We start from the raw sequence: 23,792 nt of genomic DNA, 5'->3' as shown, positions 1-23,792 counted from the left end.
CACCGGCAGGAGACCCGGACTCGGGGGAGGACGGCACAGGGGAGGGAACAGGAGCGCGACGACCTTTCCCCGCCCGGGGAGGAGTGCGGCGGCGGCAGCTCCCACACTAGTGGAGAGTCTGGGAGCGTCGGGACTTCGCGGACAGGGTCGCAGGCAGGGGAGGTCCCGGGGGCCGGCGACCCTAACACTATCACAATGATTTATTATAACCAATGAGGTCCCTCAAATGATGATTATAATAAATAATACATTGATAGTGGCGGAATCAGCTTGCCGCTGAATTTGTTTACGGTTAACTCTATCATGCTTAAAACTTGAACCTATTAAGAACGTGTATCGCAGTGTTTCATTCATAAGTTGTTCCCGTATAAAAACTATATATGGATATATATATAATTAAAGTCAGCATGGAATCCTCGCGTCCAGGCTTTTCACTGGTCTCTTAGGAGAGGGCGGGACCGAACGAGAGGAGCCATTCAGCAGCGACGCGCTCTACGATCCTCTTCTCAGCTATAAAAGTCGCTCAAGGAGGTGCGGATGATCATCACAACTCGTGCTTGCATTGTCTCCAGTGCTAGTAGTAGTTTCGGTTTCCTCACCATGTCAGGACGCGGCAAGACCGGTGGCAAATCTCGCGCAAAGGCAAAGTCCCGCTCTTCCCGCGCCGGTCTGCAGTTCCCCGTGGGCCGCGTTCACAGGCTGCTCCGCAAGGGCAATTACGCCCAGCGGGTCGTCGCTGGAACACCCGTCTACCTGGCAGCCGTGCTCGAGTACCTCTCTGCCGAGATCCTCGAGCTGGCTGGCAATGCTGCCCGCGACAACAAGAAGACGAGGATCATCCCCCGACACCTGCAGCTCGCGGTGCGCAACGACGAGGAGCTGAACAAGCTCATGGGCGGCGTGACCATCGCCCAGGGCGGTGTGTTGCCAAACATCCAGGCCGTGCTGCTGCCCAAAAAGACCTCTCAGGCAAAGAAGTGAACGTGCCGCCGCCTCTACCACCACAATAACGGCTCTTTTCAGAGCCACCCCCTTGCTTGCAAAGAGCTCGGACAGTCGTACACAGGGGTTGTGTTATTAGTGAGGACACCGTCGTCTCGTGGCCCTCGTCCCAGATTACTCGCAATTAAACGAATGCTCTGCTCATTATAGATACCCCTTTTCTCTAATTTAGTAACGGTGTTTGAGCAGCATTCCAACATTGCATCAATCATGAAACATGGTTTAGAATAAATTGAGGGCGTTAGTATTTTAAGAAAGTATTGTCTTTTTCAGAAAAAAACCCGTTCTTTTTGAGCGGTCAGATTGCATAGGCTATTTGACGCCATCACCTTACAGTACACACGCACCAATTGACTGAAGTTTTTTTTTTTCCGGAAATGAGCGATGGAGGGCTTAAAAGGGACTGGGACGTGTGTTGCTGTGCGTTGGTGCAATAAATAAGTGCTTTAACAATTCTAAAACTCCTTCACAATGAATAATTTACTACAGTATAGAGTTATAATTAATGATTGACACGTGACATAAGTAGCCTAGGATTTCGAGGTTTTTTTGCATCGATATGAACACCTTGGTACTTTTCTCGCCTTCAAACAAATGAAGAGGATTCGTAGAATAGTTGAAACACTGCTTGAATTCACCAACGCACAGCAACACTCGTTCCAAACCAACCCCTAACACCCGTCCCACAGCCCCCTTTAACCTCTCCGCCCTTGCTCCCAATACACATCCACGTCTTATACGCCTCTGGACCTGGTGACGTCATTTGCCCTTTAACTTTTGACTCGTCCAGATTAATCCCGCGCGTGTGATTGGTGCGTGTTCCTGAGAGCGGAGATGTCGTGTCTGCGTGGTGCATGTGCGTAAGGGTGGCTCGCAGATCCCTTACACAATAAATTCCATCAACAGATTGCTTGCGTACTCCTTGAAATGATGGGTCGGATCCTCGCTGCACTTCGACTCGTCACACGGACGTTCGAGTGGCTGGGAAGTCGACGGGCCCGAGCCAGGCTTGAGTACAATACGAACTAACTCTTATCCCTACCCTCTCTCCTATTTTTTTTAAAGTCCTCTACATCAAAGATAAATCGGTGCTAATCCGCTGGCCTCCCATACAATCAGGTGCCTCGGATTTCCCGCCACTCTCCCGCGACCGGTGCTCTCTCAAGACGTCCGCTCTTTACCCTCTAAACAAGCGCATCTGTCCTCCCAATCAGAGGATCGGTCGTGTTTTTCCCGTCGTTCGTGACTCCGTCCCTCCGCTACCTGCCTGCTGACCCGTGTGTGTTGTGTGCGCTTTCTACCCGCGATGGCTCAGCAGCCCCGTCGTGACCATGTAATTACAACCAAAGTCACGGCGCCGCGGTGCACGTTTGCATCGGGGGAGGTCGCCCAATTCCCTGGTCGCAGGAAACCGTGAAACTTGGTCCCATGAGAGGTCTTCTAGGTGAAAACCTGTCGGCCACGTGACCTCCCCTCGGCGTTCTATGTGGGGGTGTGTGTGTGTGTTCATGTGTGGGGGGTGGTGAGGGAAGAGCAGTGTCGGCCCCGTCGCTCGGAGGTGGCGGCGTTGCGGCCACGGCGTCGGCAGGACGGCTTCGCTGCTGCGTCATCACAGTTGCAGGCACGGCTCCGACGGAGCGGCTTCGCTGCTGTGGCACCACAAGTACGAAAGAGAGAGTTGGGATTTAAGCGTAAAAGCCTAGGGAGGTTAATTCGAAATAGGCGGGACAGATTGGGTCTTAGACCGTCGGGAACAGGTTAGTTATTCTACTAATATTGACTCCGGGCTACGTAATAATTAGCCTCGGACTCGCCGAGAATAAACTGTTAGTGTTCAATAACCTTGTCGTGTGGTGTCTGCGAGTGTGGGAAGAGCGCATGGCGGTGTGAGTCCGCTAGTCGAAAAACGAAGATTTGCGAGCAAATAACTCTATTGAGGCGGCCAGTGTGCGCGCACCCGACCGAAGTTCCTGCGTCATTGTGCCCTGTGTTTGTGCGCGAGTGCGTATTTTCCCACGTGTTTGCGCTCGCCCACGCGTGTTCGCTCGGGAATTAACGCGCAGGCATTATCGCCCGTAGTGTGCCGGGGATTGACGCGCGAATATTACCTAGTAAATTGAGCGTGGCGGGGGGGGCGAATGAGGCTGTGTAGTAGCTCCTTACCCACGCCAGCGCCCGCGCCGCAGCTGGTCTATTTTCTGCGCGTGTACGTGGTGAGCGACGGTAGACTCACACGGGTACGCACGGGATTATTAATAAGGCTATTTTTAGCGCGTGCACGAGGTGGCCAATAGGGGCGGGTGGCTGCGCGTACCCGAGTGTGGGCAGCGGCGCGCACGGGCGCTCCCTTGCAAGGAGTCTGGGAGTGTGTGTGTGAATGACCCGAGGTGGCCGAGAGCCAGGCAAGAGTTTTGTCTCACAGGGGGGATGCGGAGGCAGCGAGGTAGAAGCTACGAGCGGCAGCAGCGAGGAGGGAGGAAGAGGAGGAAGGGGGAGAGGAGTCGGGGGGCAGCAGCCCCTACAGAGTCACTTGAATTTCGATTTAAAGCTTTCGTGACTGCAATGATTCATCTTCTTTGGTTCTTTCGGTAAAATCACGTAGAATGAGAATAAAATAATAAATTGATAAAATAAAATAACAAAAATATTCTCACGACGTTTCGGCCACAACACAAGCGGCCTTCATCAGGTGAAGGGACGAGACTGTCTGGTAGGACAGCGCTGGAGTGAAAGAGCCACGTTCAGATCACGGCCTTTAAGCCTCAACTTTAGCACTCACACCACGGTTAATGGTATGGTGTGTCAACATGGAGTATAATAGCGCCTCGCAGCTGTCTCTCTCCCCCTCCTCTGTTCCGACCATGGACGAACTCGTCCGTCTGAACGGGGCCCGTAGCTATCCGTGTTGCTAAAGTTGAGGCTTAAAGGCCGTGATCTGAACGTGGATCTTTCACTCCAGCGCTGTACTACCAGACAGTCTCGTCCCTTCACCTGATGAAGGTGTTAGGGTCGCCGGCCCCCGGGATCTCTCGTGCCTGCGACCCTGTCCGCAAAGTACCGACGCTCCCAGACTCTCCACTAGTGTGGGAGCTGCCGCCGCCGCACTCCTCCCCGGGCGGGGAAAGGTCGTCGCGCTCCTGTTCCACCCCCTGTGCTGTTCCCCCCCGAGTCCGGGTTTCCGGCCGGTGAGGCATCACACTCGACCTCCCTGGGGCCCGCTAGCGCTTCGCCGGCACCCAAACGCGACGCTCCCCGCCCGCGCAGTCCCAAGCACCAATCACACGCGGGTAACAGGGGGTTAAAGGTCGGAGGGTAAGCGACGTCGTTCGTGCTCACTCCGACGCTTGGGGGGATTGGATTAAACGGGTTTAAAGGGCTATGCGATGGGCATGCGTGCGAGACGGGTATCCGCTCGCAACGTGGGAGTCCGCAGCCGACGGTTTGTAGCGCACACACTCCACGTGGCGCCGCTCCACACACGCGGCGACCACCGAGAACAGCAAGCACACCCACGCGTCCCCTCTCTTTCCACACCATCGCAAAAACCACACCAGTCTGTTATGTAACGACCACCGCGACAGCAAACGCACCCACGCTTCCGCTCTCTTTCCACACCCTCGCAAAAACCACACCAGTCTGTTATGTAACGACCACCGCGACAGCAAGCGCACCCACGCTTCCGCCCTCTTTCCACACCCTCGCAAAAACCGCACCAGTCCGTTATGTAACCGCCGACGATTTATTCCACCGCTTCGGCGAGCCCTTATTTAACCGAGTCAGTCGGGATCAGCGGGGCAGGACCAATCTATCTCTCGATAGTCGGCACTACACTCTACCTGTCCTTCTCCCCTTTACCCTCTCCGGTTTTCCACTTCCGCTAAGTCCCAACTCCCTCTTTCTCTCTCTCTCTTACTCACGGTTCGTCGTCACTGCCGGCTGGTCCTCGCGGCGCGTCGATACGTCCCACGGACGTTCGCGCAGCTGGACTCGGGAGTTGAAGGGCCTGGGGTTGACTCGAGTAGCCAGAGAACCTTATCCCTTCGCCCTGACCCGCTTTATTCTTTCTACATCAAAGGGGCTACCTGGTGCCGACTCGCGGGCCAATCAGCTCGCTGGGATCACCCGCCAATCGGTAGGCCCATCTGTATCCCAGCATCCCCCGGGCCGTTGCTTTCAGCGACGTCCGCATCTAAATTTACCCGCTCAGCGGCCCTCCAGTCGGACGGCGACCCTGCTTTCCCGCCGCTCGTGGCTCTGCCCTCCTACCTGCCTGCCCTGCCGACCCGTGTGCGTGAGGTGCGTACTAACCGCGGTGGCGGGGCAGCCCCGCCGTGAACATGTCATCTCTACTCAAGTCACGGCGCCACGGTGGGTGTTAGCGTCGGAGGAGACCGTCCAATTCCCTGGCCGCAGGAAACCGTGAAGATTAACCCTTTACGAGGGCTTCTGGGTGAAAACCTGTCGGCCAGGGTGTCTCCCCACGCGCTCTAATGGTGGGGGGAGTGCGTGCGTGTGTGTTCCGGTGGGGGGGGTGGGGAGGTGGTGGGGTGGAGCAATGTCGGCCTCGCCGCTCGCGGCGGCGAGATCGCAGGTGGGCCACCCGCCGATCGGCTCCGTGGCGGCGGCATCACATAGCCCCCCGAGGTGCCAGTCCCCGTCCCGGGTTGACTGGAGCACCTCGCCTGGGCCGCGCCTGTGATGCCGCCGCCACGGAGCCGATCGGCGGGTGGCCCACCTGCGATCTCGCCGCTCCGAGCGGCGAGGCCGACATTGCTCCACCCCACCATCTCCCCACCCCCCCCCCCCCACCGGAACACACACGCACGCACTCCCCCCCACCATTAGAGCGCGTGGGGAGACACCCTGGCCGACAGGTTTTCACCCAGAAGCCCTCGTAAAGGGATAATCTTCACGGTTTCCTGCAGCCAGGGAATTGGACGGTCTCCCCCGACGCTAACACCCACCGCGGCGCCGTGACTTTGGTTGTAATTACATGGTCACGACGGGGCTGCCGAGCCACCACGGGTAGACAGCACACACAACACACACGGGTCAGCAGGCAGGTAGGAGGGCAGAGCCACGAGCGGCGGGAAAGCAGGGTCGCCCTCTGGCTGGAGGGTCGCTGAGCAGGTAAATTTAGATGCGGACGTCGCTGAAAGCAACGGCCCGGGGGATGCTGGGATACAGATGGGCCTACCGATTGGCGGGTGATCCCAGCGAGCTGATTGGCCCGCGAGTCGGCACCAGGTAGCCCCTTTGATGTAGAAAGAATAAAGCGGGTCAGGGCGAAGGAAAAAGGTTCTCTGGCTACTCGAGTCAACCCCAGGCCCGTCAACTCCCGAGTCCAGCCGCGCGAACGTCCGTGGGACGTATCGACGCGCCGCGAGGACCAGACAGCAGTGACGACGAACCGTGAGTAAGAGAGAGAGAGAGGGAGTTGGGACTTAGCTTAAGAGCAAAACCGGAGAGGGTAAAGGGGAGAAGGACAGGTAGAGTGTAGTGCCGACTATCGAGAGATAGATCGGTCCTGCCCCGCTGATCCCGACTGACTCGGTTAAATAAGGGCTCGCCGACGCGGTGGAATAAATCGTCGGCGGTTACATAACGGACTGGTGTGGTTTTTGTGGAAGCGTGGGTGCGCTTGCTGTCGCGGTGGTCGTTACATAACAGACTGGTGTGGTTATTGCGGAAGCGTGGGTGCACTTGCTGTCGTGGTGGTCGTTACATAACAGACTGGTGTGGTGGTTTTTGCGAGGGTGTGGAAAGAGAGTGGAAGCGTGGGTTCGCTTGCTGTTCTCGGTGGTCGCCGCGTGTGTGGAGCGGCGCCGCGTGGATTGTGTGCGCTACGAACCGTCGGCTGCGGACTCCTGCGTTGCGAGCGGATACCCGTCTCGCACGCATGCCCATCGCATAGCCCTTTAAACCCGTTTAAACCAATCCCCCCAAGCGTCGGAGTGAGCACGAACGACGTCGCTTACCCTCCGACCTTTGACCCCCTGTTACCCGCGTGTGATTGGTGCGTGGGACTGCGCGGGCGGGGAGCGTCGCGTTTGGGTGCCGGCGAAGCGCTAGCGGGTCCCAGGGAGGTCGAGTGTGATGCCCCACCGGCAGGAGACCCGGACTCGGGGGGGGGACGGCACAGGGGGGGGAACAGGAGCGCGACGACCTTTCCCCGCCAGGGGAGGAGTGCGGCGGCGGCAGCTCCCACACTAGTGGAGAGTCTGGGAGCGTCGGTACTTCGCGGACAGGGTCGCAGGCAGGGGAGATCCCGGGGGCCGGCGACCCTAACACGCCCACGAGGTAGCGCTGCGGGGTCCGGGGGATCCGCCCGGATCTCGTGGCTGGCCTCGGGGGAGGTGGCTCCGTCCTCGGGGTTTCCTGCAGCGGTCTCCTTCTCCACTCCAGTGGCTCCTCCTATCCCTCGGCACCTGGGGGCTGGGGGACAAACTCCGCGGCAGCGCGGTTTAAGGGGCGGCGTCCCCGCCGTCCTCTGGCGGGGCCGGGACGCCTCGGGGCTGGGGGCCCGGCGGGGCCCATGTAGTGCGCGAGGCCCCCGAGCACGGGGGGCGCAGGGGCACCGGGATTTCGCGGTACTCGGGCAGCGAGGTTCTCCCCCGCCGGGGCTGCCCTCCATGGTTTTAAGCGGCGGACGTTAACCACCGTTTCTCGGCCCCTCTCTCCACCCTGGATTACTACCGTCCAGGGAGAGATCTGCCGTACCACGGTCCAGGGTCCCCGCCAGTAGGTGGTCAGCTTCCCCACCTGTCCGTCCCGACGCGAGGGGTGTGTAGCCACACCTTCGTGCCTGTCAAGAAAAGGGGGGGCTCCACGCGGGGTCGGGTGCTCTGTTCCTGTCGCCGATGCGCGGCCTCCCCTTGCGGGTAGGCCCTGTCCCGGACCCCTCGTAGGGTCTCCATCAGATGTTCCACGGGGCGACTCCCTTCCTCCGTTTGGGGTGGAGGAATGCCGAACAGCAAGTCTGCGGGTAGACGAGACTCACGACCAAACATCATTAGGAACGGGGTTTGTCCCGTCGATGTGTGCACCGTGGTGGCGTAGGCGAACAGGGCGTAGGGGAGGTGTTCGTCCCAATCCCGTTGGTTTGCCGCCGCCATACGCTTGAGCTTTCCGGCCAGAGTCTGATTCATACGCTCAACCATACCGTTCGCCTGGGGGTGGTACGCCGTGGTTCGGACTTTCTGGATTCCGAACTCCCGGCACAGCGCCTGAAACAACTCGGCCTCGAACTCGCTACCCTGGTCGGTAAGGACTCGCTCCGCGATCCCGTGCTTAAGTACATAGTGCTCCACGAACGCCCGGGCTACTACCAGGGCCGTTTGATCGGGGATGGCCACCGCCACGGGGTAGCGGGTGAAGTATTCCACCGCTACGAGGATATAGCGGTTGCCCCTGTGGGATCGTGGGAACGGCCCCTGGAGATCGATGCCGACCAGCTGGTTAGTCCGACTGACGCGGAACGGCCTTAGGGGTACTTGGTATCGTGCCGGTTTCGGTCCGCACTGCTGACAAGCGCGGCAGCCCTGTACCCAGGCGGCCACATCTTGCGTCAATTTGGGCCAGAGATACTGGCGACGCAGAGTCTCCCGAGTGCGCCATTCCCCGTCATGGCCCCCGAGCGGGTGGTCGTGTACAGCCGTAGCAGCTGGGGTCGCACCTGGGCGGGAACACAGATGCACCCCGGCTGGCCGGCCTCGGTTAACTCCCGTACCACCCCGTTCTGCACACACAACCGGGCATACAAACCGCTCCAGGGCCCTGGTAGGGTGCTTTTCCCCTCCCGCAGGGCCGCTTCCACCGCTGCCAGATCCGGATCCCGCTGCTGGATCTGCCTCAGCTGTTCGTCGCTCAGGCCCGGGAAGGCGCAGCCGACGTCCTCCTGGATCCGTCCGATCGGGGCGGGGTGGTCCGCTGGGTCCCGAGTCGTGGGCCCTGCGCTCGCCGGGCGGCCGACTGGGTCCGCGCCTCCACCTGTGGGGGTCTCTGTGGCGCATACCGCACTCTCTCTCTCCGGGGGGGGGTTAGGTTCAGCGGGTTCCCGGGGGTCCGTTGCCTCTCGGCAACGTCCCCCCGTGAAGCACGGGCAGGCCTCCTCCGCCCTCGTCTCGGCACACACCGCGGGTCGCCGTGATAATGCGTCCGCGTTTGCATGTGTCCGCCCCGCCCGGTATTCGATCTGCAGGTTGTACTCCTGCAGCTGCGCCAGCCATCGGGCCATCTGCCCCCGCGGTTCCTTGAAGGTGAGGAGGAACTGCAGAGCATAATGGTCCGTGCGCACTCGACATTTCCTGCCGTATAAATACGGCCGAAACTGTTTACAGGCGAAGATCACAGCGTACAATTCCTGACGGGTCACACAGTAGTTCAGCTCGGCCCCGCTCAGGGTCCGGCTGGCGTACGCAATCACCCGTTCCACCCCTTCCTGCACCTGCGACAACACCGCACCCAGCCCGCTGATGCAGGCGTCGCTGTCCAAAATAAAGTCGGTGGTAAAATCGGGGAAAGCCAGTGTGGGGGTGTGTGTGAGGTGGTCTTTGAGGGTGGTGAAGGCCCTCTGGCAGGCCTCCGTCCACTGATAGGGGTTCTTGGGGGAAGTGAGTTGGGTGAGGGGGCGTGCAATCTCGCTGAATCCCTTTACAAATCGACGGTAATAGGTGGCGAGCCCCAAGAATGACCTTACATCCGACAGGTTTCTTGGCTGTGGCCAATCCACTACGGCGCGTACCTTGTCCGGATCCGAGCGCACCCCCGCCTCGCTGACGCGATGTCCGAGGTACCCCACCTCGCGCTGTGCGATGTAACACTTACGCGGCTTGAGCTTGAGATGAGCCGCTCGCAGTCGCTGGAACACCTCCCGTAACCTGGACCAGTGCTCAGACAGAGATCTACTGAACACGATCACATCATCCAGGTAAATCAGGCATTGCTCCCACTGCAAGCCCCGCATCACCAACTCCATCAGCCGCTGGAACGTCGCGGGCGCGTTGGTGAGCCCGAACGGGAGTACTCGAAACTCGAATAGTCCCATCGGGGTGGTGAATGCGGTTTTTGGCCAATCCTCCTCCGTCATCTCCACCTGCCAGTAACCGGACGCGAGATCGAGGGTGGAAAAATACCGCGCTCCGGCGAGGCTGTCAAAGGTGTCGTCGAGGGTGACTGCGTTTAGTTTGCGGTAAACGACGCAAAACCGGGTTGACCCGTCCTTTTTTGTTACTAGCACCACCGGGGCAGACCAGGGGCTCGCCGAGGGCTGAATTATATTATCGCGGAGCATGTCCCTGACCGCCTCTTTGATCTAGGCACGTTCGGGTGCGCCCACGCGGTACGTGGGGAGTTTTATGGGTTGGGCGGCCCCGGTGTCGATTTGGTGCTTAACGAGATCTGTGCGACCCACGTCTGAATCATGTTCGCTGAACACGTCGGCGTACTCCCGCAGTAACCCGCGTAGCTGATCGGCCTCTCCCTTGTGTAAATCTGCCCAAGGTACGTGTACTGCGTCAAGAAGGGGGACGACCTCGGCGTGGGGAGTCGGGCCGACTCGCCAGGCCAGGTCTTGTTGGTCCTCGGGGCGACCGGGGTCTTCCGCCCAGAGTGCGAATACCGAGTCGCTGGAGTGGCGCGCGTGTAGGGGGTGCATGGTGGCTACTGTGGTGCGCCGTCGTAGTTTTGCTGGGGTGCCGTGGGGGTTAAACAAACGCATAAACAATCGGCCCCCATCGGCGTTTACCAGCGTGGCTGACCCCACAACCCCGTACGCGGGAAAGGCGGTAAGGGGCTCGGTAATGGAGGCGCAAAACGCCATCGTAAGGTGCTGCGCGACAACATCCAGGGGATCACCAAGCCCGCCATCCGCCGCCTCGCTCGCCGTGGCGGTGTGAAGCGCATCTCGGGCCTCATCTACGAAGAGACCCGCGGTGTCCTGAAGGTCTTCCTTGAGAACGTCATCCGCGACGCCGTCACCTACACGGAGCACGCCAAGCGCAAGACCGTCACCGCCATGGACGTGGTCTACGCCCTCAAGCGCCAGGGCCGCACTCTCTACGGCTTCGGAGGCTGAGTGTCTTTCTCGCGCACTAAACCAACCCAAAGGCTCTTTTCAGAGCCACCCACCTCTTCTAAACTGCTTGCACGCCAGTGTTACCAAACCGTTCACGAAAGAAACACTTTATTAATGGGTTGTTGCTCGCCAATTCCTCGTGAGCGTGAACCGGGCTCTTCTCGTGGACGCGCGGTGGCTCGAGGTGCCGTCTGCTGCCGCTCTGCTCGGTTACGATGTTTTCTTGTTCATGTTTTTTTGCGTGTTGCGGTTGCACTCGATTCAAGAGCTGAATGGCTCACAGGGCTTTACCAAATGAATTAAACTGAGAACTGAGGTTCACGCAGAGATCGTTTGCTTGTTGAGTTAGCGAATCTTCATCTTCTTCCAAATGAATGAAAGAAATCACAATATTCAAGACACGTCACATTTAACAAGGCGCAATTCTTGAACGCGTTAATACAGTACACATTTCTGGTATTTTTGCGTGAATTATTTTCAGCTGCAGCCGATTCCGATATTACGATATTACATTTGGCGCCACAATCTTACAGCACACTCGTCCTAATTGACGTAGCGCGCCAGAATGCTAATCTCCACCCGTAAAATACAGCACAACAGCGAAGTTATTTTTCCACACCGAGCGCATGTATTTTTCCAAATTGCGTTCATAAAACGTCCGTGCTGTATTAGACGAGTTGAGAAACAAAAAAGAAGCAAAAAAGCCACGCTAAAAAACAAAAACACTATACTGCATTGGGTTTTCTTGTCATCCTTTTTAAAACAAAAGCAATGCCATGGCTGCAATTCACTAATATACATGTTTGTACATTACATTGTGTTATTTTCACAAGTCTTTTTTGCAATAAAAAAATTAACGATATTAAAGTGAACATCGCGTCCGCGTTTCTCATTGGAGGCTGATGGAGAGGGATGGTACTAAAAGAGCCACTCCGCAGCGCCGCGCACTACGATCCTCTGATTTGCATCTCGCCTCCTATAAAAAGAGATCAACGCGCGTACGACAGGCACACTCGTTCTCGTCCTTTCTGACGTGCTACAGCTGTACGCGGCGACATGCCCGATCCTCCCGCATCAAAGAGCGCTGGGCCGGCGAAGGTTCCTGCCCCCAAGAAGGGCTCCAAGAAGGCCGTGACCAAGGCTACGCGCAAGGATGGCAAGAAGCGACGCCACCGCAGGAAGGAGAGCTACGCAATTTACATCTATAAGGTGATGAAGCAGGTGCACCCCGATACCGGCATCTCGTCCAAGGCCATGAGCATCATGAACTCGTTCGTCAACGACATCTTCGAGCGCATCGCTTCCGAGGCGTCCCGCTTGGCGCACTACAACAAGCGCTCCACCATCACCTCTCGGGAGATCCAGACCGCAGTGCGACTGCTGCTCCCCGGCGAGCTGGCCAAGCACGCCGTGTCGGAGGGCACCAAGGCCGTCACCAAGTACACGAGCTCCAAGTGAAGCCTCGACTCAACCATTAATTACAAAGGCTCTTTTCAGAGCCACCCACATCTCCGAACCTGCTTGTGCCATTGTTAGCAGGAGCGCAAAACGAAACTTCAAACATAGAGCACTTGTCCAGGGTTTTGACGTTGCGCGCCGATTTCTCGTCGGCGTAGACCGGGCTGGAGTCGCAGCCGGGCGCTCGGGACTCGCGGTGACGCGAGGCGCCGTCTGCTGCTGCCGAATGCAGCAGCGGCCCCGCTCTCGGTTCACGCGGACATCGTTCATTGAGTGAAATGGAGAGATCCAGCGCATTTTTACCTGTTCCCACGTGAAAAAAAGCAATAACTATATGCCACATCATATTCACCATTGGTCTCATCTGCAGCCGATCCAGATATAACTTTGGATGTGGCGCCATAACCTTGCACTGCAATATATTTAATTCCTGGTTGTCACGGCAAAGCATAGTGTGAACGCGATATCGGAATAGGCGACAATTTCTCATGGGGCGAATTTATACTTCAGTGATCGTGATTTTTAATTTTTACAAGAAGTGAAATACAACCTAGTTTAAATGTATTTTCGGGCACGAACTAACATTTTGCACGTATATATAAAAGTAAGCGCCTAGCATGGATGACTCGTGCAGTATAACTGATGATCATCTCAATGCCAATAGATATATATCCCTGTGATCACCTCTTTCCGGCATTTTTGCGTATTATTGTTTACAATAAAGTGCAGTTTCTTCACTTTATTTAGATTGATGCAGAGCACTGTAAAGTTGTTTTCGGAAAGGTTTTTGCTTGAGAAAAGAAAATCCGTTAAAGACATCAACGGCGCTCAAAGGTACTACTGCATTGTGATGCGGCATTCTGAAATGATACAAACTATGCACATTTTGTTGATTAAGAAGAGGAGTTCACGACTCGAGATCAGTGCACGCTGCCAACCAACCAGCACGCGCCTCTATTCGTACGTCACGACTCCGCTGACCAGTGAGCGCGCGCTCTGCGCTACATAAGCCGCCTTCTCCCCGCCTGTAAGAATATCTTTGCTCTCACCAAGCCATGGCTCGTACCAAGCAGACGGCTCGTAAGTCCACGGGGGGCAAGGCTCCACGCAAGCAGCTCGCCACAAAGGCAGCCCGAAAGAGCGCTCCGGCCACGGGCGGCGTCAAGAAGCCTCACCGCTATAGGCCCGGCACCGTCGCTTTGCGCGAGATCCGCCGTTACCAGAAGTCCACTGAGTTGCTCATCCGCAAACTGCCCTTCCAGCGCCTCGTCAGGGAGATCGCGCAGGACTTCAAGACCGACCTGCGCTTCCAGAGCTCCGCTGTCATGGCTCTGCAGGAGGCCAGCGAAGCGTACCTTGTTGCGCTCTTCGAGGACACCAACCTGTGCGCCATCCACGCCAAGCGCGTCACCATCATGCCCAAGGACATTCAGCTCGCCCGCCGCATTCGTGGCGAGCGCGCTTGATCGCCCAACTCGGCCCTCAAAGCACAACATAAAGGCTCTTTTCAGAGCCACCACTTTCGCATGAAAAAGCTAACTTGTGTGTCCTTTAAAGTCCGCATGCCTGTTACGGCGACCTTCGTTTGCCAGTCACGGCTATCACGAGTCGCAAGGCTTAAGCGACCAAGTTCATTTTCTATACCCCTCTGCTCATATTTTGCAATATCACAAGTCCGTGTTGTATTTAAGCGTTGTGGAACCATGTCTACATAATGTACAGTAAACGGCTGATTTCGGTGAAATACATGAACTATTAAACGCTGTTTAAATCTCAAGCTGAAAATACGTTCGCATTTTGCAAACTAAGAGACTGAGTTATTCACGCACATATATATTCTAGGCATTGCCCGAAGAGGCGGTTAAATTAATATATAAATACACCGTATAGGCGCGTGGGATATCAATCATGAGCTCAAGGCTATCACAATGATTTCTTATAACCAATGAGGTCCCTCAAATGATGATTATAATAAATAATACATTGATAGTGGCGGAATCAGCTTGCCGCTGAATTTGTTTACGGTTAACTCTATCATGCTTAAAACTTGAACCTATTAAGAACGTGTATCGCATTGTTTCATTCATAAGTTGTTCCCGTATAAAAACTATATATGGATATATAATTAAAGTCAGCATGGAATCCTCGCGTCCAGGCTTTTCATTGGTCTCTCAGGAGAGGGCGGGACCGAACGAGAGGAGCCATTCAGCAGCGACGCGCTCTACGATCCTCTTCTCAGCTATAAAAGTCGCTCAAGGAGGTGCGGATGATCATCACAACTCGTGCTTGCATTGTCTCCAGTGCTAGTAGTAGTTTCGGTTTCCTCACCATGTCAGGACGCGGCAAGACCGGTGGCAAATCTCGCGCAAAGGCAAAGTCCCGCTCTTCCCGCGCCGGTCTGCAATTCCCCGTGGGCCGCGTTCACAGGCTGCTCTGCAAGGGCAATTACGCCCAGCGGGTCGGCGCTGGAGCACCCGTCTACCTGGCAGCCGTGCTCGAGTACCTCTCTGCCGAGATCCTCGAGCTGGCTGGCAATGCCGCCCGCGACAACAAGAAGACGAGGATCATCCCCCGACACCTGCAGCTCGCGGTGCGCAACGACGAGGAGCTGAACAAGCTCATGGGCGGCGTGACCATCGCCCAGGGCGGTGTGTTGCCAAACATCCAGGCCGTGCTGCTGCCCAAGAAGACCTCTCAGGCAAAGAAGTGAACGCGCCGCCGCCTCTACCACCACAATAGCGGCTCTTTTCAGAGCCACCCACTTGCTTGCAAAGAGCTCTGACAGTCGTACACAGGGGTTGTGTTATTAGTGAGGACACCGTCGTCTCGTGGCCCTCGTCCCAGATTACTCGCAATTAAACGAATGCTCTGCTCATTATAGATACCCCTTTTCTCTAATTTAGTAACGGTGTTTGAGCAGCATTCCAACATTGCATCAATCATGAAACATGGTTTAGAATAAATTGAGGGCGTTAGTATTTTAAGAAAGTATTGTCTTTTTCAGAAAAAAACCCGTTCTTTTTGATTGGTCAGATTGCATAGGCTATTTGACGCCATCACCTTACAGTACACACGCACCAATTGACTGAAGTTTTTTTTTTCCGGAAATGAGCGATGGAGGGCTTAAAAGGGACTGGGACGTGTGTTGCTGTGCGTTGGTGCAATAAATAAGTGCTTTAACAATTCTACAACTCCTTCACAATGAATAATTTACTACAGTATAGAGTTATAATTAATGATTGACACGTGACATAAGTAGCCTAGGATTTCGAGGTTTTTTTGCATCGTTATGAACACCTTGGTACTTTTCTCGCCTTCAAACAAATTAAGAGGATTCGTAGAATAGTTGAAACACTGCTTAAATTCAACAACGCACAGCAACACTCGTTCCAAACCAACCCCTAACACCCGTCCCACAGCCCCCTTTAACCTCTCCGCCCTTGCTCCCAATACACATCCACGTCTGATACGCCTCTGGACCTGGTGACGTCATTTGTCCTTTAACTTTTGACAAGTCCAGATTAATCCCGCGCGTGTGATTGGTGCGTGTTCCTGAGAGCGGAGATGTCGTGTCTGCGTGGTGCATGTGCGTAAGGGTGGCTCGCAGATCCCTTACACAATAAATTCCATCAACAGATTGCTTGCGTACTCCTTGAAATGATGGGTCGGATCCTCGCTGCACTTCGACTCGTCACACGGACGTTCGAGTGGCTGGGAAGTCGACGGGCCCGAGCCTGGCTTGAGTACAAAACGAACTAACTCTTATCCCTACCCTCTCTCCTATTTTTTTTTAAAGTCCTCTACATCAAAGATAAATCAGTGCTAATCCGCTGGCCTCCCGTACAATCAGGTGCCTCGGATTTCCCGCCACTCTCCCGCGACCGGTGCTCTCTCAAGACGTCCGCTCTTTACCCTCTAAACAAGTGCATCTGTCCTCCCAATCAGAGGATCGGCTCTGTTTTTCCCGTCGTTCGTGACTCCGTCCCTCCGCTACCTGCCTGCTGACCTGTGTGTGTTGTATGCGCTTTCTACCCGCGGTGGCTCAGCAGCCCCATCGTGACCATGTAATTACAACCAAAGTCACGGCGCCGCGGTGCACGTTTGCATCGGGGGAGGTCGCCCGATTCCCTGGTCGCAGGAAACCGTGAAACTTGGTCCCATGAGAGGTCTTCTAGGTGAAAACCTGTCGGCCACGTGACCTCCCCTCGGCGCTCTATGTGGGGGTGTGTGTGTGTGTTCATGTGTGGGGGGTGGTGAGGGAAGAGCAGTGTCGGCCCCGTCGCTCGGAGGTGGCGGCGTTGCGGCCACGGCGTCGGCAGGACGGCTTCGCTGCTGCGTCATCACAGTTGCAGGCACGGCTCCGACGGAGCGGCTTCGCTGCTGTGGCACCACAAGTACGAAAGAGAGAGTTGGGATTTAAGCGTAAAAGCCTAGGGAGGTTAATTCGAAATAGGCGGGACAGATTGGGTCTTAGACCGTTGGAAACAGGTTAGTTATTCTACTAATATTGACTCCGGGCTACGTAATAATTAGCCTCGGACTCGCCGAGAATAAACTGTTAGTGTTCAATAACCTTGTCGTGTGGTGTCTGCGAGTGTGGGAAAAGCGCATGGCGGTGTGAGTCCGCTAGTCGTAAAACGAAGATTTGCGAGCAAATAACTCTATTGAGGCGGCCAGTGTGCGCGCACCCGACCGAAGTTCCTGCGTCATTGTGCCCTGTGTTTGTGCGCGAGTGCGTATTTTCCCACGTGTTTGCGCTCGCCCACGCGTGTTCGCTCGGGAATTAACGCGCAGGCATTATCGCCCGTAGTGTGCCGGGGATTGACGCGCGAATATTACCTAGTAAATTGAGCGTGGCGGGGGGGCGAATGAGGCTGCGTAGTAGCTCCTTACCCACGCCAGCGCCCGCGCCGCAGCTGGTCTATTTTCTGCGCGTGTACGTGGTGAGCGACGGTAGACTCGCACGGGTACGCACGGGATTATTAATAAGGCTATTTTTAGCGCGTGCACGAGGTGGCCAATAGGGGCGGGTGGCTGCGCGTACCCGAGTGTGGGCAGCGGCGCGCACGGGCGCTCCCGTGCAAGGAGTCTGAGAGTGTGTGTGTGAATGACCCGAGGTGGCCGAGAGCCAGGCAAGAGTTTCGTCTCACAGGGGGGATGCGGAGGCAGCGAGGTAGAAGCTACGAGCGGCAGCAGCGAGGAGGGAGGAAGAGGAGGAAGGGGGAAAGGAGTCGGGGGGCAGCAGCCCCTACAGAGTCACTTGAATTTCGATTTAAAGCTTTCGTGACTGCAATGATTCATCTTCTTTGGTTCTTTCGGTAAAGTCACGTAGAATGAGAATAAAATAATAAATTGATAAAATAAAATAACAATAATATTCTCACGACGTTTCGGCCACAACACAAGCGGCCTTCATCAGGTGAAGGGACGAGACTGTCTGGTAGGACAGCGCTGGAGTGAAAGAGCCACGTTCAGATCACGGCCTTTAAGCCTCAACTTTAGAACTCACACCACGGTTAATGGTATGGTTTGTCAACATGGAGTATAATAGCGCCTCGCAGCTGTCTCTCTCCCCCTCCTCTGTTCCGACCATGGACGAACTCGTCCGTCTGAAGGGGGCACGTAGCTATCCGTGGTGCTAAAGTTGAGGCTTAAAGGCCGTGATCTGAACGTGGCTCTTTCACTCCAGCGCTGTCCTACCAGACAGTCTCGTCCCTTCACCTGATGAAGGCCGCTTGTGTTGTGGCCGAAACGTCGTGAGAATATTATTGTGTTATTTTATCAATTTATTATTTTATTCTCATTCTACGTGACTTTACCGAAAGAACCAAAGAAGAAGAGTCACTTGAGTTGAATGTGAGTGGTGATGATTGCGCGCCGTGCCTCGACCTTGTTCAAAGCGCGCAATCATTCTGCAGTGCATAGCGATCATGAGCCACTCACCTCTTGCCACGTAATATGTTAAACTACGTGTTTAATGTCGGTAAATTTTGAGTAATTTGCTTCAGTTTGTGTTCCATCTCAAAATCCATGTATTTATTTATTTTAAAGTACGATTAAAACGTTAAATCTAAAAGTTCGGTGACAGGGGATGGTTGACATGACGCGCAGTCCTCACCATAGCGCGAGAGTAGGAATCGCGTGCGCGCGAGCCAAGATTTAAATTGAAAATATTTAGCTGGACTTAAATATGAGTAGTCTGTTGAAGCATTTTGTCTTGCAAAAAATTCGAGTGCGTTTTAAATAGTGAAGACAATCATCGTATCTTGCCCTGACCGAACAATTTCTCCCAACTGTTGGTTGTTCACTTGTTTTGAATTAGAATTTAAATCGTGAACATTGTCGTAGATTGCATAAGTTACGTACATTAAAGAAATTATATTCGTGGTAATTTATCAACTAGATGCATTTAAGTATGAACGTTACGGGAATCGAGCCCAAAGGCAGGGGTGATTGACACGGCGAGTATGGTGGCAGCTCATTCACCGGAGCTGAGTGCTGGGTGATCTCAGCGACGTCCGCACATACTCTACTCCGCTTCTATAATAAACCTCGGGCCTGCAGGATGCTCGTCACGAATTTGTGAGAGCGCTGATTTCAAAGAGGCCAGGCGATAAAAACGACGTTTTGACATGGCGGAAACTGCTCCTGCTCAACCACCAGCTGCGGCTGCTTCAGCGCTTAAAAGCCCCAAAAAGAAGCGCACCGCTCCAAAGGCCAAGAAGGTCGGCCCCAGCGTGTCCGAGCTCATCCTCAAGGCTCTCGCCAGCAGCAAGGAGAGGAACGGCGTGTCTCTTCCCGCGCTCAAAAAGTCGCTCGCTGCCGGAGGATTAGACGTGGAGAAGAACAATGCCCGCGTGAAGTTGGCCATCAAGAAGCTTGTGGCCAAAGATGCCGTGGCGCAAGTGAAGGGCAGCGGCGCGTCTGGCTCTTTCAAACTCAACAAGAAGGAAAAGGCTGCCGCAAAGGCGATGCCCAAATCGTCAACGGCAAAGCCCGCGGCTAAAAAGCCCGCTGCAGCCAAGAAGGTGAAGAAGCCCGCGGCAGCCAAGAAGACCGCGCCCAAGAAGTCTCCTAAGAAAGCAAAGAAGTCCGCGGCTGCCAAGAGCCCCAAAAAGGTGAAGTCGGCTGTTAAGCCCAAGAAGGCGGCAAAGAGCCCAGCCAAGCCCAAGGCTGCGAAGCCCAAGGTCGCTAAGCCCAAGACCGTCAAGGCAAAGGCCACCAAACCCAAGGTGGCCAAGCCCAAGAAGGCCGTGGCCAAGCCCAAGAAGTCCGCGCTAAAGAAGTGAATCCGATCGGACGATGCTCGATTCCCTCCACCCCAACGGCTCTTTTCAGAGCCACCCACTTAGTTCAAAAAGTGAACCATATGTTGCTGCGCCACAATTAGTTAATCGTTAACACCTGACAGTGTATTACATTGAAGCTTTATGCGTGCCATATTCTGTAAGTCAAACCCATTTACGGCGTGGCGATGGTTGCTCGCCGTGTCTCGGCCCTGATCAAGGAGCTCGACGGTGCAGTTAAATCGTGAGGATTTGTGTAGATTGGATAAGTTACGTACATTCGCCAAATTATCTTGACATTTTACCCACTTGATGTGTTTTAAGCATTGATGTGATGGGAGTAATCGAGCCCGAAAGCAGGGATCATAAACAGGCGAGGCAGGTGGCAGCTCCCTCACTCGAACTGAGTGCAGAGTAATCTCAGCGACGTCCGCATTCTCGCTGCCGATTCTAATCTAAATCCAGATTCAAAATCGATGCATTCTTGACGAACCTCCAATTTTGATTATGTGTTGAACCTCTTCATTCCGTCATCATGTTACTGGTGCCAAATATGGTATTTAGTCTAAAAATGTATTGATTCCAGACAACTTAACTCAATTCGCCTCCTTTCGTTCGTTGCGCCTTTTCACTATTTTTTTGTTTTGTAAAAATTGCGGTCCACCATCTACACTTCTCAATTAAAAATAATTTCCATTCGTAATTATCGCATTGTTTTTGCAATGTCTTATCTTCATCATTAGACCTTCTTTGCCAGTACTAAAATGTTTTTATATATATTATCATAGTATGTTTTTTATTGCATTTTGACTGCAGGTATTGTGGTTACTGCATACACGAATCATTGTAATAAGGTTTCAGCTTTGTTGCAAAAAAAGGGGAAAAAACCCTATTAAATGCCTTTCTTACTTTGGGATTAGTTGGTGACGTTCACTCAACCATTGTGTTGGAAGCCGATTAGTTAGATCTTGTTCTAGTTGAAAACAAGACCTTAGATCGATTAATCACTCCACGTGCAATCTTGCAACAGATCGCGTCCCTCTCGCGTTCGCTGCGGGTGTGCCGAAATCATTACAGTGCTTCGAAGAAGGGTCATTGCCCGAAACGTCTCATACATTTCAAGGAAGTGTTATTGACGACGGTAGAGGGTTTACTTCGTCACAGAGTTAAAGGTCAGAGGTTTAAGGCGGAGCCATCGCGGAGGGCAGAGGTGGTCGGTGACGTCACCACGCTCCGGGTATAAAGGCGGCTGCTGCAGGCTGGGCGCGCCATCTCTCGCGAGCTTTGTCAGCAGGATAAGCAGAGTTAGTCGGAATGTCTGGACGCGGGAAAGGCGGTAAGGGGCTCGGTAAGGGAGGCGCAAAACGCCATCGTAAGGTGCTGCGCGACAACATCCAGGGAATCACCAAGCCCGCCATCCGCCGCCTCGCTCGCCGCGGCGGTGTGAAGCGCATCTCCGGCCTCATCTACGAAGAGACCCGCGGCGTCCTGAAGGTCTTCCTTGAGAACGTCATCCGCGACGCCGTCACCTACACGGAGCACGCCAAGTGCAAGACCGTCACCGCCATGGACGTGGTCTACGCCCTCAAGCGCCAGGGCCGCACTCTCTACGGCTTCGGAGGCTGAGTGTCTATCTCGCGCACTAAACGAACCCAAAGGCTCTTTTCAGAGCCACCCACCTCTTCTAAACTGCTTGCACGCCAGTGTTACCAAACCGTTCACGAAAGAAACACTTTATTAATGGGTTGTTGCTCGCCAATTCCTCGTGAGCATGAACCGGGCTCTTCGCGTGGACGCGCGGTGGCTCGAGGTGCCGTCTGCTGCCGCTCTGCTCGGTTATGATGTTTTCTTGTTCATGTTTTTTTGCGTGTTGCGGTTGCACTCGATTCAAGAGCCGAATGGCTCACAGGGCTTTACCAAATAAATGAAACTGAGAACTGAGGTTCACGCAGAGATCTGTTAGGGTCGCCGGCCCCCGGGACCTCCCCTGCCTGCGACCCTGTCCGCGAAGTCCCGACGCTCCCAGACTCTCCACTAGTGTGGGAGCTGCCGCCGCCGCACTCCTCCCCGGGCGGGGAAAGGTCGTCGCGCTCCTGTTCCCCCCCCTGTGCCGTCGCCCCCCGAGTCCGGGTCTCCTGCCGGTGGGGCATCACCCTCGACCTCCCTGGGACCCGCTAGCGCTTCGCCGGCACCCAAACGCGACGCTCCCCGCCCGCGCAGTCCCACGCACCAATCACACGCGGGTAACCGGGGGGTTAAAGGTCGGAGGGTAAGCGACGTCGTTCGTGCTCACTCCGACGATTGGGGGGATTGGATTAAACGGGTTTAAAGGGCTATGCGATGGGCATGCGTGCGAGATGGGTATCGGCTCGCAACGTGGGAGTCCCCAGCCGACGGTTGGTAGCGCACACACTCCACGTGGCGCCGCTCCACACACGCGGCGACCGCCGCAAACAGCAAGCTCACCCACGCTTCCACTCTCTTTCCACACCCGCGCAAAAACCACACCAGTCTGTTATGTAACGACCACCGCGACAGTAAGCGCACCCACGCTTCCGCAAAAACCACACCAGTCCGTTATGTAACCGCCGACGATTTATTCCACCGCGCCGGCGAGCCCTTATTTAACCGAGTCAGTCGGGATCAGCGGGGCAGGACCAATCTATCTCTCGATAGTCGGCACTACACTCTACCTGTCCTCCCCTTTACCCTCTCCTGTTTTGCTCTTAAGCGAAGTCCCAACTCCCTCTCTCTCTCTCTTACTCACGGTTCGTCGTCACTGCCGTCTGGTCCTCGCGGCGCGTCGATACGTCCCACGGACGTTCGCGCGGCTGGACTCGGGAGTTGACGGACCTGGGGTCGACTCGAGTAGCCAGAGAACCTTTTTCCTTCGCCCTGACCCGCTTTATTCTTTCTACATCAAAGGGGCTACCTGGTGCCGACTCGCGGGCCAATCAGCTCGCTGGGATCACCCGCCAATCGGTAGGCCCATCTGTATCCCAGCATCCCCCGGGCCGTTGCTTTCAGCGACGTCCGCATCTAAATTTACCTGCTCAGCGACCCTCCAGCCAGTGGGCGACCCTGCTTTCCCGCCGCTCGTGGCTCTGCCCTCCTACCTGCCTGCTGACCCGTGTGTGTTGTGTGTGCTGTCTACCCGCGGTGGCTCGGCAGCCCCGTCGTGACCATGTAATTACAACCAAAGTCACGGCGCCGCGGTGGGTGTTAGCGTCGGGGGAGACCGTCCAATTCCCTGGCTGCAGGAAACCGTGAAGATTATCCCTTTACGAGGGCTTCTGGGTGAAAACCTGTCGGCCAGGGTGTCTCCCCACGCGCTCTAATGGTGGGGGGGAGTGCGTGCGTGTGTGTTCCGGTGGGGGGGGAGGGTGGGGAGGTGGTGGGGTGGAGCAATGTCGGCCTCGCCGCTCGGAGCGGCGAGATCGCAGGTGGGCCACCCGCCGATCGGCTCCGTGGCGGCGGCATCACATAGCCCCCCGAGGTGCCAGTCCCCGTCCCGGGCTGACTGGAGCACCTCGCCTGGGCCGCGCCCACGAGGTAGCGCTGCGGGGTCAGGGGGATCCGCCCGGATCTCGTGGCTGGCCTCGGGGGAGGTGGCTCCGTCCTCGGGGTTTCCTGCAGCGGTCTCCTTCTCCACTCCAGTGGCTCCTCCGATCCCTCGGCACCTGGGGGCTGGGGGACAAACTCCGCGGCAGCGGGGTTTAAGGGGCGGCGTCCCCGCCTTCCTCTGGCGGGGCCGGGACGCCTCGGGGCTGGGGGCACGGCGGGGCCCATGTAGTGCGCGAGGCCCCCGAGCACGGGTGGCGCAGGGGCACCGGGATTTCGCGGTACTCGGGCAGCGAGGTTCTCCCCCGCCGGGGCTGCCCTCCATGGTTTTAAGCGGCGGACGTTAACCACCGTTTCTCGGCCCCTCTCTCCACCCTGGATTAGTACCGTCCAGGGAGAGATCTGCCGTA

The 23,792-nt window shown here is 55.7% G+C and overlaps 7 protein-coding genes across 7 annotated transcripts; all 7 read left to right on the top strand.

The window, feature by feature from the left end:
• Positions 1-559: 559 nt before the first annotated feature.
• LOC142929401 (histone H2A-like) lies at positions 560-1,053 on the top strand. Its single transcript, XM_076070820.1, has one exon. The coding sequence runs from the start codon at positions 601-603 to the stop codon at positions 979-981; it is 381 nt and encodes a 126-aa protein (XP_075926935.1). The 5' UTR covers positions 560-600; the 3' UTR covers positions 982-1,053.
• A 9,721-nt stretch (positions 1,054-10,774) lies between these two features.
• LOC142929596 (histone H4-like) lies at positions 10,775-11,936 on the top strand (the record flags this gene model as incomplete). The annotated part of the gene is made up of 1 exon (XM_076071179.1): positions 10,775-11,936. A coding segment is annotated over one exon (303 nt), but the record flags the coding sequence as incomplete, so codon positions are not given.
• A 9-nt stretch (positions 11,937-11,945) lies between these two features.
• On the top strand, positions 11,946-12,562 carry LOC142929524 (histone H2B type 3-B-like). The gene has a single exon (XM_076070946.1). It carries the CDS (start codon positions 12,134-12,136, stop codon positions 12,533-12,535), a length of 402 nt encoding a protein of 133 aa, XP_075927061.1. The 5' UTR covers positions 11,946-12,133; the 3' UTR covers positions 12,536-12,562.
• Positions 12,563-13,565: 1,003 nt separating this feature from the next.
• Positions 13,566-14,261, top strand: LOC142929523 (histone H3). The gene has a single exon (XM_076070945.1). The coding sequence runs from the start codon at positions 13,591-13,593 to the stop codon at positions 13,999-14,001; it is 411 nt and encodes a 136-aa protein (XP_075927060.1). The 5' UTR covers positions 13,566-13,590; the 3' UTR covers positions 14,002-14,261.
• A 556-nt stretch (positions 14,262-14,817) lies between these two features.
• On the top strand, positions 14,818-15,292 carry LOC142929400 (histone H2A-like). Its single transcript, XM_076070819.1, has one exon. The coding sequence runs from the start codon at positions 14,865-14,867 to the stop codon at positions 15,243-15,245; it is 381 nt and encodes a 126-aa protein (XP_075926934.1). The 5' UTR covers positions 14,818-14,864; the 3' UTR covers positions 15,246-15,292.
• Positions 15,293-19,110: 3,818 nt separating this feature from the next.
• Positions 19,111-19,882, top strand: LOC116947673 (histone H1-like). Its single transcript, XM_032963672.2, has one exon. It carries the CDS (start codon positions 19,168-19,170, stop codon positions 19,822-19,824), a length of 657 nt encoding a protein of 218 aa, XP_032819563.2. The 5' UTR covers positions 19,111-19,167; the 3' UTR covers positions 19,825-19,882.
• Positions 19,883-21,036: 1,154 nt separating this feature from the next.
• Positions 21,037-22,574, top strand: LOC116947681 (histone H4). Its single transcript, XM_076070947.1, has one exon. It carries the CDS (start codon positions 21,136-21,138, stop codon positions 21,445-21,447), a length of 312 nt encoding a protein of 103 aa, XP_075927062.1. The 5' UTR covers positions 21,037-21,135; the 3' UTR covers positions 21,448-22,574.
• Positions 22,575-23,792: the final 1,218 nt, after the last annotated feature.

This window comes from Petromyzon marinus, chromosome 31 (assembly GCF_048934315.1).
Source record: "Petromyzon marinus isolate PM22_M1 ecotype Great Lakes invasive population chromosome 31, UKy_Petmar_22M1.pri1.0, whole genome shotgun sequence".
In the NCBI taxonomy this organism is placed as follows: Eukaryota; Metazoa; Chordata; class Hyperoartia; order Petromyzontiformes; family Petromyzontidae; genus Petromyzon; species Petromyzon marinus.
Note: the sequence above shows the minus strand (reverse complement) of the source record. Positions and strands in the feature narration are given on the sequence as shown.

What these genes read in the sequence shown, in the direction of transcription:
- LOC142929401 (XM_076070820.1), top strand. Translation starts at nt 601, where the DNA reads ATGTCAGGACGCGGCAAGACCGGTGGCAAATCTCGCGCAAAGGCAAAG.
- LOC142929524 (XM_076070946.1), top strand. Translation starts at nt 12,134, where the DNA reads ATGCCCGATCCTCCCGCATCAAAGAGCGCTGGGCCGGCGAAGGTTCCT.
- LOC142929523 (XM_076070945.1), top strand. Translation starts at nt 13,591, where the DNA reads ATGGCTCGTACCAAGCAGACGGCTCGTAAGTCCACGGGGGGCAAGGCT.
- LOC142929400 (XM_076070819.1), top strand. Translation starts at nt 14,865, where the DNA reads ATGTCAGGACGCGGCAAGACCGGTGGCAAATCTCGCGCAAAGGCAAAG.
- LOC116947673 (XM_032963672.2), top strand. Translation starts at nt 19,168, where the DNA reads ATGGCGGAAACTGCTCCTGCTCAACCACCAGCTGCGGCTGCTTCAGCG.
- LOC116947681 (XM_076070947.1), top strand. Translation starts at nt 21,136, where the DNA reads ATGTCTGGACGCGGGAAAGGCGGTAAGGGGCTCGGTAAGGGAGGCGCA.